Consider the following 12,413-nt stretch of genomic DNA (forward strand, 5'->3'; position numbering starts at 1 on the left):
CCAGGAGCTGTAACGACTGAACAAATCGTCGGATTTTCAACTTTCCGATGGTCCTTGAAGTAAACATATATAAAATACGGTTCCGTCAGAAAATGTAACAGAATTTAAACTTGTAATTTCAAACGTTCATCAAAATTGCTTGTCTACATGCCCTATTTATAAAAAAAAAAAAAAAAAAATCTCAAAAATTAGCGGTTTGCTTTAGCTAAATAATTTAAAAACAGATAAATCTACGCTCCTCTGCGCAGCCATGATGACGCAGATGTCAGCTGACCAATACGTAGACACGTGACACGAACACACGGAAGTTAGCAGGCTGTTTTCAAAGAAGAGCGTGGACGAATGGGGTTGGAGAGACACACAAATCATGAAGTTTGAGTTCTAAAAGACATTTATCGTGTCACAGAAATGATACAGACTGAAAAAAGCTGCTAGTAAGTTACTGGAAGATAGTTTCAGCTGCGAGGACGACGGAAACGACCGGATTCAGACGACCGAGTCAGACGAGGATTCCGCGCCATCTTGATCCATGTGAGGACATGTGAGTAGGCCTATATCGTTCTATTTCAGGGCTGTTTCCTCATTTTAGCATGCTGTATCTCTATGATATGTGTCTGGGTTCTATTTATGAATATTATAATAGCTTCTGACAGGTTTTCAAGAGAGTCAGAGAGGATTTTCAGGAGGGGAAAGACCCGGATGTAGCAATCCCGAGTATATAACGGGTGCAATCCCGAGTATGAAATAGGTTCATCATATTATCATAAAATATGTGAATAGATTGTATTTATACATATTATAACAACCTGTAAGGTATTATAATACTACTATCATAATATAATGAATTATAGTAGACTATGTTATAATATTTATACTGCAATGTCACCTGGTGCCCCCCTATAATACCTATTCCCATTGTGTAGCAGAGAATATATATATATATATATATATATACACACACACAGTGCAGAAAGTGTGGCACTGTGCCTGATATTAGATACATACTGATGTAGACTGGCATGACTATGGTTCCTCTGCATGCCTGTAGTAGAAGTGTTGTATATAGTTGCTTTGAATGATATGTAAATAGTTGAAGTGGCCTGGTTCTTACAGTTATAAACATGTCAATAGCTCAGTATGTAAAGCATGTGAAGCTCCCAAATAGATTTTCCTTAATTCTGAATTTTTTTTCATATAAAATATCAAAGAAAAACATGTTTTGTTTTATTTATTTTTAGTGATTTATGGCACTATAAATGTGTTATGCTGCACAAAAGACATTTTGAGCTCTCTACTTCTAGCTGGGGGTGTGCTGTTTCCATTGAGGTGCAGGACTTTATATTGCAGTGAAAAATAAATAAAAATGTGAAAAGGGGGAACAAACGCACAGAAACTACTTGGGGTACAGTGGCGTTAAAGTCCAAAATATTATCAAGTAAAAATGTCATAGAGTTGCTGATTGTAGTCCTAATTTAAACCTTAATATATAGGGCATATTATAAAATAATATCTGTCATATGTGAGAATCTGTCCTGTTTCCGTTTGATATCATTATAAATTGAGTATCTGTGGAATTTAAACAGTTGGTTCGGACAAAACAAGCAATTTTGAGATGCCACCTGCAGCATCTTTATTTTTTAAAATTGTTTTTAAAATTCACCTGCTGAAAACTATGTACAGCCGTGGCCAAAAGTTTTGAGAATGTTTTGGTTGTCACAAAGTTTGCTGCTTCAGTGTTTTTAGACCTTTTTGTCAGATGTTACTATGGTATACTGAAGTATAATTACAAGCATTTCATGAGTCTCAAAGGCTTTTATTGACGATTACACTAAGTTTATGGAAAGAGTCAATATTTGCAGTGTTGACCCTTCTTTTTCAAGACCTCTGCAATTCGCCCTGGCATGCTGTCAATCAACTTCTGGGCCACATCCTGACTGATGGCAGCCCATTCTTGCATAATCAATGCTTGGAATTTGTGGGTTTTTGTTTTTCCACCCGCCTCTTGAGGATTGACCACAAGTTCTCAATGGGATTAAGGTCTGGGGAGTTTCCTGGCCATGGATCCAAAATTTAGATGTTTTGTTCCCTGAGAAACTGAGTTATCACTTTTGCCTTATGGCAAGGTGCTCCATCATATTTGAAAAGGCATTGTTTGTCACCAAACTGTTCTTGGATGGTTGGGAGAAGCTGCTCTTGGAGGATGTTTTGGTACCATTCTTTAATCATGGCTGTGTTCTTAGGCAAAATTTTGAGTGAGCCCACTCCCTTGGCTGAGAAGCAACTCCACACATGGATGGTCTCAGGATGCTTTACCGTTGGCATGACACAGGACTGATGCTAGCGTTCACCTTTTCTTCTCCGGACAAGCTTTTTTCCGGATGCCCCAAACAATCGGGAAGGGGATTCATCAGAGAAAATGATTTCACCCCAGTCCTCAGCAGTCCAATCCCTGTACCTTTTGCAGAATATCAGTCTGTCCTTGATGTTTTTCCTGGAGAGAAGTGGCTTCTTTGCTGCCCTTCTTGACACCAGACAAGGTCTTCGTCTCACTGTGCCTGCAGATGCATTCACACCTGCCTGCTGCCATTCCTGAGCAAGCTCTGCACTGGTGTTGCCCCGATCCCGCAGCTGAATCAACTTTAGGTGATGGTCCTGGCGCTTGCTGGACTTTATTGGGCGCCGTGAAGCCTTCTACACGATAAATGGTTGATTTAGGTGCAATCTTACTAGCAGCAATACACTCGCATGTGAAGCCCTTTTTGTGCAAAGCAATGATGACTGCACGTGTTTCCATGCAGGTAACCATGGTTAACAGAGGAAGAGCAATGATTTCAAGCACCCCCCCCCCCTCCTTTTAAAGCTTCCAGTCTGTTATTCTAACTCAATCAGCATGACAGAGTGATCTCCAGCCTTCAACACAGCAGTCAACACTCTCACCTGTGTTAACGAGAGAATCACTGACATGATGTCAGCTGGTCCTTTTGTGGCAGGGCTGAAATGCAATGGAAATGTGTTTTTTGGGATTAAGTTCATTTTCATGGCAAAGAGGGACTTTGCAATTAATTGCAATTCATCTGATCACTCTTCATAACATTCTGGAGTATATGCAAATTGCAATCATAAAAACTGAGGTAGCAGACTTTGTGAAAATTAATATTTGTGTCATTCTCAAAACTTTTGGCCACAGCTGTATGTATTCTGTCCTTAGGGGCCTCCATACAACTGGGCCCTGTTAGCATTTTTGTACATGTTGCTAAGCAAGATAGAGTGTTATTTACTTGACTGTCTTCGCATTTGTTATATTTTTCTACTTTATTTGAGGTTTTGCTACAGTACTGAAAGACAAAAAAAGAATCAGGGAGTCAACATCCATTTCTTTTTATTTTCTTATAAAAATGTAGACCTTGTGGACAGACCAGTTCACAAAAAAATCTAAATCTAAATATTCAGACTCTTTAAAAACAGAATCACAACATAGAGTCCTTTTTACCTAGATTCATTTTCATACATACAATTCAAACTTCTTTGTTCCTTAAAAACAAACACGTCTCTCCTTTCCGACAAGCGTGAAGAACAAACAACTTTTACAAATGAATAATGAAAGAACAATAAGCTCAATGTCAAAAAGAAAACAAACATACAACTTAAAGTATTTCCAAAGGGAAACAAATAGATTTTAAAGCATAATGCTGCAAATACATTCTTTTTTCCAGCAGAGACAAACAAAAAACAAACAATAAGCACTTTGGTCTTCCTCCCCAATCACACTGAAGATGATAATGCTAGCATTTTTATGAATGAAGTTAGTTTCAGTCAGCGAATTGCTAACTAATTAACTGAGGCAACAACTTGTGTCAGCATTTTAATCACATTTAAGATGTTTTCTGTGGGCATGATAAATTCACGTACCATGTAGAATTGACTTCAGAGAGTGATGTGAAGATTAAGTTCAGAGCTAGCATTCACTTGAACAGCGGAGCACAAGCAGGTGAGGTACAAAAGAAAATCTCTTGACATTGAAACAAGGTGTAACGTCTTTTCTCCCATTTTAAAATCTGTTTTTTTAAAGTGCGTATCTTGATTCATATTCAGACAACTGCAGTGTTTAGAAACCTGTGACAGTGAACTGACTTTGACTTCGCCGTGCACATGACTCTGCCGTCCAAGTAGCTCTGGGAGTTTGATATCAAATTTTCTATAAAATCCAATGAATACTGACTGATATAAAAATACCAATCAGATCCCAAAATGTTCAAACAGCTAAAACTCTTCATGTTGTTATGACGTGCAGGATGTAGCATCGACCAGAAAATTACATTAAAGATTTTCAAACAAACTGCACCAAAAAAAAATCCTGAAAATTCCTCTAAAATATTTGTAATTGAAGAGCTCTAGAAAGTAACATTTCAATATTTCCGATAACTGGCCAATGTATTTTTTTTTTTTATTACCAATTACTATGTTCTTACACTAAGAATGGGACATTTTGATTTTGATAGCAGATGTTTTAAAAACGGAGTGTCACTAGAGAAAAATCAGAAACAAGAAAAGTTTGTGACTCAGAATTGAACTTGATTCTGCTTTAAAATCTGAGACAAAAACAACTGATACTTCTCTCGGATAAAAACCACTAATTTACTTGAAGTAAGGAATTGGCTTTTAATGCAGCAATCAGGCCTCTCTGTAGATCCGAACAAAAGTTCAAAAAAGGTTGAGGTAAACACCATCAACCTACTATGAAGCTGTTTGAAGTCATTTCATCCAAATCTCATTCATTAACTGCATGTTGTAACATAGTATGAAAATATCCTGAACTACATCAGCTGTGAGGAAAACTTACTACTTTCACATGTGTTGCTGGAAATACTGTTAAAACCACTGACCATTAAAACACTGTTTAATAAAAGAATAAATAAAAAAGGGATCATTGTAATTCATATGCGCTGTAGTGAGGAATTCTTCAGGAAAACCCCAATGAGACTGTTTGTATTTTTACACACAAGTCCTCATCTGTATGGAAATTAAGATTGAGATCATATGTGTTTCTTTAATTGTCTAAACTGCAGAGGTTTCTGTAAATGACACCTTTTCTCCTTGTTGTTATTTCTATTAACTGGATGATTGTTTCTTTGCAGTGCTGATGTCACCTGGCATTTCACCTCTCCCCAAATGAGAACAAATCCATGAACAGTTTTGTCAGGTAAGACGGCAACTTTAACCTGCAGAACGGTACTGTTAACATCTATTAACAGGTATGTAAATATAACTGTTTTAAGCATTTATGTGTGGGAGCTGGTTTGAATAAGGAATAGAGGGTAGTTGTAATTCCTGGTATTTGTCAAATACCATGAATTATACCAAAAATATCAGCATCTTAAATTTTAGCGAATTAATTTCTTCACCAAACCAGCCAGGTTCAGGATAATTAAGAGTCCCTGTGACTAACACAGTGTTACTCTGGTTTAAATCATTTACTGCACCATCTAAACATTTTTTACACACATTAAAACTTAAGAAATGAATTTCTTTGTCAGAAGAAAACCACTGGACCAACTTGTGTATTTTTAAAAACAGGTTTTACAGTCGTAACAGTTTGAAGTTTTGTTTTGAAACTCACTCGACATAAATAATAACTTTCAGTTTAAGCAAGTAAAACACAAAAATTACAATAAAAAGATTTCTGCCCTGTTGGCAGCTCAATACTTTGCCTTCATATTTGCGAATGAACTGAAATGAAAACTGTCGCAAATGCAGCTTAGAACCTAAATCGTCACAATAATAATGATAATAATATTATTAATTTCTTATAATAATAACACTTTTTGTAGACAGGTGAAATATAGCATTGTTGTGTGTCATAAAACACAAAAATGGAAACAAACTAGAATTCAAATAAACCCTAAGTAAAAACACTGAGTGGGTAAATAAATAGTTTTGTGAATTGCACAAAGTGAGAACGTTGAATGTCAAAGCACTCCGATATGTGGAGACTGACAAGTTGACACTGTTTCTCTGTTCACTGTCACGATTTGATCTTCCACAGCTGTGAACAGAAAGAAACGAAACACAAATCTTCTATTAGATTTTCAAAGACAAACACAATGTAAAAGTTTCTGTGTTCTGCAGTTATTATTCAGATGTACAGTTTCAAGGTTAAATACCACGCTGTAAAGACAGGTCACACCAGAAGGTAGCGCAGTTCAGTTCATCTGCAAGTGTTGGCGACAGTGGCTACACGCAAGCCTACTGGTTGAACTACTGTAGTTTTTACACTAGTTAAGAGTTTACTCAAGATCAACTTATGCCTCATAACTGTGCATGTTTATTCTGTGGATATTTATGCTTCAGTGGAACAGTATTCTATAAAACTGTATGATACAAATAAACTATGAAAGGTTCCTCTCTTTTGGACTTTGTGGTCAGCGCTGTGAAGACGTCTTGCTATTGGTTAAAAGTGCAGATTTGTGTTCCTGCGAGCAAATCCGCTGACTACAGTGATGCCAGTGAACTTCCAGACCAATCTCAAATCACTTGGGTGATAGCTGACACACAAATTTGTGCCGTTGACCAACAGCAAATAGTGTTCAAGAGACTGGAATAAAGGCAACAAACTAACAGATGTGCGGTCTGACGTTGCACTTAAACATAATGACACAAAGTGAAATGCCCATAAAGCTCTGTCACACACACACTTACCTTCAGGTTAAATCCTAACAGGTCAGATATGACTCCCGACACTGCAGACAGGATGACCACCTGTGTGATGTTGTAGAGCAGAGGGTTCATGGTCAAACCGTACAACCTGAACGGAGTATCCAGCTCCTGGGGAGAGAGACAAATTAGTTATTAAAATTTAAAAATTAAAAATTAAAATGTTTATTAAAAAAAAAAAAAAGTAGTAAATTTTGAAAGCTGCTTTGTCCGTACCTTGAGTAGTTTGGTAGCCAGTTTTAACACGTTGTTGACCAGTGTCAGCTCCTCTTTCTTGTTTGGCTTCTTCTCCATCTTCAGATACAGGTTGATCTGTCAAACACACAATGGATCGATGTGAGCGTTTCCAGACAGGTCTGCTGTGTGGTAATGTACTGTGTGTTTTCTGTGTGTGTTTGTACCTGTTCAGTCAGCAGTATGGAGGTGTTGCTGTACTTCTTGCTGGTCTCGGAGCCCAGAGTGACGAACCTGAGCAAGAACAGAGACAGACTGGAGCACCAGATCACCAGCTCCCAGTTATAGTGACACTCCAGGAACGTTTCATGGACGTGGAGCAACTGAAAAGAGAGAGGTCAGTATGTTATTTGGTTTCTAAAAATGTTTCTTTTGGTAGTTTATTTGGTTCTCAGAGTGAAGGCTTTTTAAAGCCACTGTGTGTTGAATTTTTGGAAATATCCTTCCAGTGGTTGTTTATCGGAAAAAAAAGACACTGAGGCAGACAGCAGCATAGACTGCACCACTTTTTAACTGAGGTTGATCATATAATTACATGAAAATCCTACACATAGTTGCTTTCATTTATAAATCCACTCAAAACTGAGGTACACAAATAAAGAAAGTAAAATAACTTCTGGTATGTTAATGACTGCTACAACTACAGGACAAACACCTAAATCTAGTGAACAAAACTCAGCATTTGTTCTTATTGAGAAGTTTTCCTTTTTTCTCTCACATAATGTGCTGAACATGAAATTGTAATTTGATCTCAGCTCATAAAAGTCACCTGGACGTACTCATAGATCTTCAGCACTATAATTTGACACACTCAGAATTACCTGGGCACAGCAGATGAAGACGACGGACAAAGTGAGGAGGAAGGCTGACGACACTATCACATCCACTGAACGCTGAGGACCCCGTCTCTGAAAGTACAGCCCAACAGTTTGTGTCTCTGCATTTCTTTCATTACAGCTGTGAATGTATCCAACTCCAGAATTAACAGATGAATTCATAAATTTAGAAAAATCATTTAACATTGATACTAATCTTACAGTTAATTACCATATAAACAATAAAAATGTAGATAAATAAAACTGTGCGGTACCTTGAGGTAGGAGCGTAGCGACAGCCACATCTTGATGTTCTGAACTTTCTTCAGTCTAAAATGGGGGACTTCAGACTTCCTGGCTCTGCGGGCTGAAGTCAGGTGACCAAACAGTTTGGCAAACAGTAGCCTCTGAAACACAAATACAAACATATATAATGAGTAAAGGCTATTAAGTTTCCAACTCAGCTTCACGCTTCAGAAAACCGTTCTTGTAGCTCCACAAGTAAAAGCACCAAATGTGAATTTCATCTCCTCACCTGTTTGTACGTCCTCTCTGCTACGCTGAGCAGGAAGAAGAACAGCCATATAAGGCAAACACGCACCAGGAAGCTCAGTGTCACCATGGTGATGACCAGTGCATCCGACCCAGACCCGCCCCCCAGCGCCACAGACAGCAGCTCATTGGCTGAGAGCGTGGTCAGCTGATCCAAGTCACGGTACTGAGCCAGCCTGTAGGAGAGGGAGGGAGACTGACGTGAGTAAAACATGGCCAGATGTTTTGTACTTGTACTGTTAGTGAGCATTTTTCCAAATATTGAAAATTCACAATCTGTAGTACTTTTTTTTTTTGTTTGTTGTTACTGGAGATTAAAAGCAGGTATCATTTTAACTAACTTCACATATTGAGGGATGATGTCAGCAGTACCTGTACGCAAAAGGTGTGAGTCCAAGTGTCACTGAAACCAGGTTCCCAAAGACCTGGTAACCAATACCAGGAGTGTAGAGATTCACCTGTGTGAACCAGAAAACAGTTAAATGGTTAAGGTCTTTTTTTTTTTTTTTTACACACATGTATGTTAAAATGTGAAAAGTATCGTTTATTTGTTTAGGATCACAGAAATTGTGTCTTACTCTGTTCATGATCATGCCACTGATCTCCAGGACGGACATGTCTGCCTTCTTACACTCGTTTCCCTCCCACACTATAGCACTCACTCTCTCCAGGCCGGGGTTGGAGCTGTGAAGCCAGGGAACGTGACCCTGCAGAAACATACACACCACACCAATACCCACGTTAATACTGACATGCTCTTTATTACATTTCAGATCAGACGGGGTAGTAAAGAAACGATCACGACTTATATGTCTAGGTTACTTCATTTAGACAGTATTTAAATTCCTCTTTGAAATACTGGTCATAGGTAACCCAGACTTTTAAAACATCTAGATTCCTATAAATATTTACAACAGCAACACTCAAAAATTAACTAACGCTCCCCCTGCGAGCTACATGTGTTGTGTCAATAAGTTTACAGACCTGATGGAAAGGGTCGTCTCTATATTCCTTTTTAGCAGGAGGGCATACAGGTGTTCCTCCTCCTTCTCCCTCTGTGAAGAAAAGGAGTCTGAGTATCAGTTTCAATACAGTTACCCTCAGATATCCATGTATGAGCAAGGGCAGCACATTAAACCTTTTTCTTGACTGTTTACATTTGGTTCTACTCTGTTCTATGCAGATCGCTTCCTCTGACCTGTTTCTGAGGTGCATGAGGATCTGCACTCAGCACAGTGCAGGAAATCTTCCCACATCAGGTCCTCTGTCTCTGACTCGTGTCGAGTGCTCTCTGAGTCCTGAGTCCTCAGACTGGAACATCTGGAGCTGCAGCTGGTGCCGGACTTGGGGACGTCCTGACAGAGACAGAGGATTGTTGTGTGTATGTTCTGTTTTCCTTCCTGACAATTTAAATAAACTGACTTGAGAAGTGAATATGTTTTTTCTGTGTGTGTTTACCTCCACAGCGTAGTGTTTCTTATAGTGGTGTGTATTCTTGCGGTTACGCAGCGTACAGTCACTGTTCATCCTTTCAACTCCCCTACGGAGGGCGCTGTAGGACGCTTCAGGGTCCTCCTCGCTGGACGCCTCATCTGAGGCTGGCTCCTTGACGACACAAAAAACACACATCCATCAGCAAATCATGGAGTGATAGATAATGTTTCAGCATAATCACATGCTTTGGTGATCAATAATGTGTAGATCAAAAACAAATAATGATAAGTGGATGGATCACCTTATTGCCACTGGCCAGCATCAGTCCTGTGCTGCGGGCTGTATGAGTGTGTGTGGGCTGGACGTGCGGGTTCCAGCACACCTCGTCGGCCCTGTTTAACGAATCACATCGCTGCTCGTGGAGCTGAAGCCCTTCCTCGCTGCTGCGATTGGTCACTCGGCCGTCCAGCGACACGTAGCCGTTGTCCGTCTCTGTAGATTTGTCGATGGAAAGCTTGGACTTCTTAGATCTTAAGAGGAAATGAAAGAGAGGAGAGATGAAGAGAGCAGGAGAAATTGACGGATAAAGAGGTTCAGAGTCGTGAGTTCATCAGTAATGAAGAAGTAAACATGCAGTGAGATAATCACACTAACAGGATGCATTCAACACAACACTGGAACATTCACACACAATGACACTGGAGAAGTATTGTATAAAACATGATGGACTGTAGCTGCTGCTGCAATAACCATTCAAGTGAAACACTGAATATGTTAATACATAAATGGATTAGGGATAAAAGCACTGAGCATCAAGTATTGTAACTAGTATCATGAACGTGCAACAAGAAAAGTAATTATTACATTATAACTTCAGTATGGAGGTAGATTTGTTTCAATAATATTCATATGAATAGATCAATAATCTGTGCGTAAATGTTTAACCTGTAAATATGAAACACCTTCCACAAATACAAAAAAATATCTTGCAAGTATTCCAGAAATAAAAAATAATACATTCAATTAATTATAAAAAAGAAAAGATAAAGCATATGTGAATCAATTTCTTATTTGTAAAGCATTTGTGGATCTAAATTCTACACTTGTGGATTTCAATTTTACACACACAGAGTTTTGAAACAAACTTTACACCAGTCTAAACCAAAATCGACTTGTGCCACTTTTGGAAAACACATGATCACCTGCTGACAATATCATGTATTGACATATATGTCTAGCTAATAGAAACATGTATTTTAATATGGCTTTTTCTATTACATTCATACACATGTTACATATCCATCCCAATGCCTGTGAGTATATGTTCATTACATATATAATGTAGAAGATAAACATGTATGGTTAAATTTAATAAGAAATTGTGAAGAAAATCATATGCAACCACATAGAATTTAAATAACTTGTTTTAATAAAGTTGTATTTTACTGAATATATCATATATGTTATGAACCGATATCTTCATATATCCAGAGGATGTATATATGTTATAATAATATATCCTCTTATAGATGACACATCACTATTGATATAGGGACAAATATTTCATATATATGTAATAAGTCAAGTAATAAGTTTTTTTTATAACTTTTATGCTTACCATGTTGTTTTAAGGACTTTTTACGCCTTGTTATACTGTGACATTTTATTATTTTTTATGCCTTTCTATACTATGACATTTTCATGACTTTTTATACCTTATTATATTATGATATTTTATGACTTACTTTTGTGACGCTTTTTTGCCTTACTTTATTATATCATTTTGATTTTTTATGCCTTACCTTACTATGTTGTTCTTAACACTTTTTACACTGTGTTGTTTCTATTGCTTTTTATGCCTTACTATACTATGACCTTTTTATGACTTTTTATGCTTTACTATAGTATGATGTTTTAATGACTTTCTATACCCTACTATATTATGACGCTTTTATGCCTTACTATACTGATGTTTTTATGCCTTACTATACTGATGTTTTTATGAGTTTTTATGCTTTACTATACTATGACGTTTTATGCCTTTTTATGGCATAAAACGTCATAGTATAGTAAAGTTAGTGTGCTCATCAAACGAGATAGTATAGTAAGGCATAAAATGCCAAGAAACAGCAAAGAATAGTATGGCAGAAAAATGTCAAAAAATGTCATATTAAGGCATAAAAGGTCAAAAAAACATCATAGTATATTAAGGCATAAAAGTACATAAAAACGTCACAGTATGGCAAGGCATGAGACGAAATACTGTAATTAGGCATAAAAATGCCACAAAACATCATACTATAGTATGGCATGAAACATCAAAAATACAACATAGTATATTAAGGCATAAGAGGTCATAAAAGAGCCGTAGTATGGTCAGGCATCAAACGAGATAGTATAGTAAGGCATTAAAATGCCAAAAAACGGCAAAAAATACTATGGCAGAAAAATGCCAAAAAAGTCATAGTATAGTATGGCAAAAAAAGTCAAAAATACACCATATTATATTAAGGCATAAAAGGTCATAAAAACGTCATAGTATGGTCAGGCATCAAACGAGATAGTATAGTAAGGCATTAAAATGCCAAAAAACCGCAAAAAATACTATGGCAGAAAAATGCCAAAAAAGTCATAGTATAGTATGGCAAAAAAAGTCAAAAATACACC

General features: G+C 37.4%; 1 protein-coding gene and 1 long non-coding RNA gene across 8 annotated transcripts in view; one reads left to right on the forward strand and one right to left on the reverse strand.

Annotated features, from left to right (window-relative positions):
* The first annotated feature begins 280 nt into the window (after positions 1–280).
* On the forward strand, positions 281–9,746 carry LOC111663619 (uncharacterized). Of its 4 annotated transcripts, none has more exons than XR_015437939.1 (6): positions 281–541; positions 5,136–5,200; positions 7,121–7,282; positions 7,761–7,872; positions 8,329–8,513; positions 9,496–9,746. It is a non-coding gene; the product is annotated as an uncharacterized LOC111663619 (long non-coding RNA). The 4 variants fall into 4 exon arrangements; XR_002761398.2 differs by having other exon boundaries at positions 7,761–7,859; XR_015437940.1 differs by having other exon boundaries at positions 7,701–8,513.
* The window catches only part of LOC111663618 (protein PHTF2), a 51,001-nt gene continuing 41,950 nt past the window's right edge, over positions 3,363–12,413 (reverse strand). For all 4 annotated transcript variants that reach the window (XM_023417880.2, XM_023417881.2, XM_023417879.2 and 1 more), the window contains 13 exons: positions 10,048–10,276; positions 9,771–9,917; positions 9,511–9,667; positions 9,297–9,367; positions 8,891–9,019; positions 8,685–8,770; positions 8,296–8,488; positions 8,036–8,167; positions 7,767–7,853; positions 7,113–7,268; positions 6,928–7,023; positions 6,697–6,822; positions 3,363–6,043 (listed from right to left, as the gene is read on the reverse strand). In XM_023417880.2, the coding sequence (XP_023273648.1) occupies positions 6,023–6,043; positions 6,697–6,822; positions 6,928–7,023; positions 7,113–7,268; positions 7,767–7,853; positions 8,036–8,167; positions 8,296–8,488; positions 8,685–8,770; positions 8,891–9,019; positions 9,297–9,367; positions 9,511–9,667; positions 9,771–9,917; positions 10,048–10,276 (1,630 nt within the window). In that variant the 3' untranslated portion in view covers positions 3,363–6,022. The remainder of the gene's footprint in view (positions 6,044–6,696; positions 6,823–6,927; positions 7,024–7,112; positions 7,269–7,766; positions 7,854–8,035; positions 8,168–8,295; positions 8,489–8,684; positions 8,771–8,890; positions 9,020–9,296; positions 9,368–9,510; positions 9,668–9,770; positions 9,918–10,047; positions 10,277–12,413) is intronic.

Source organism: Seriola lalandi, unplaced genomic scaffold (assembly GCF_002814215.2).
Source record: "Seriola lalandi dorsalis isolate HSWRI2012SDOR001 ecotype SW California unplaced genomic scaffold, Sedor1 jcf7180002054579, whole genome shotgun sequence".
NCBI lineage: Eukaryota > Metazoa > Chordata > Actinopteri > Carangiformes > Carangidae > Seriola > Seriola lalandi.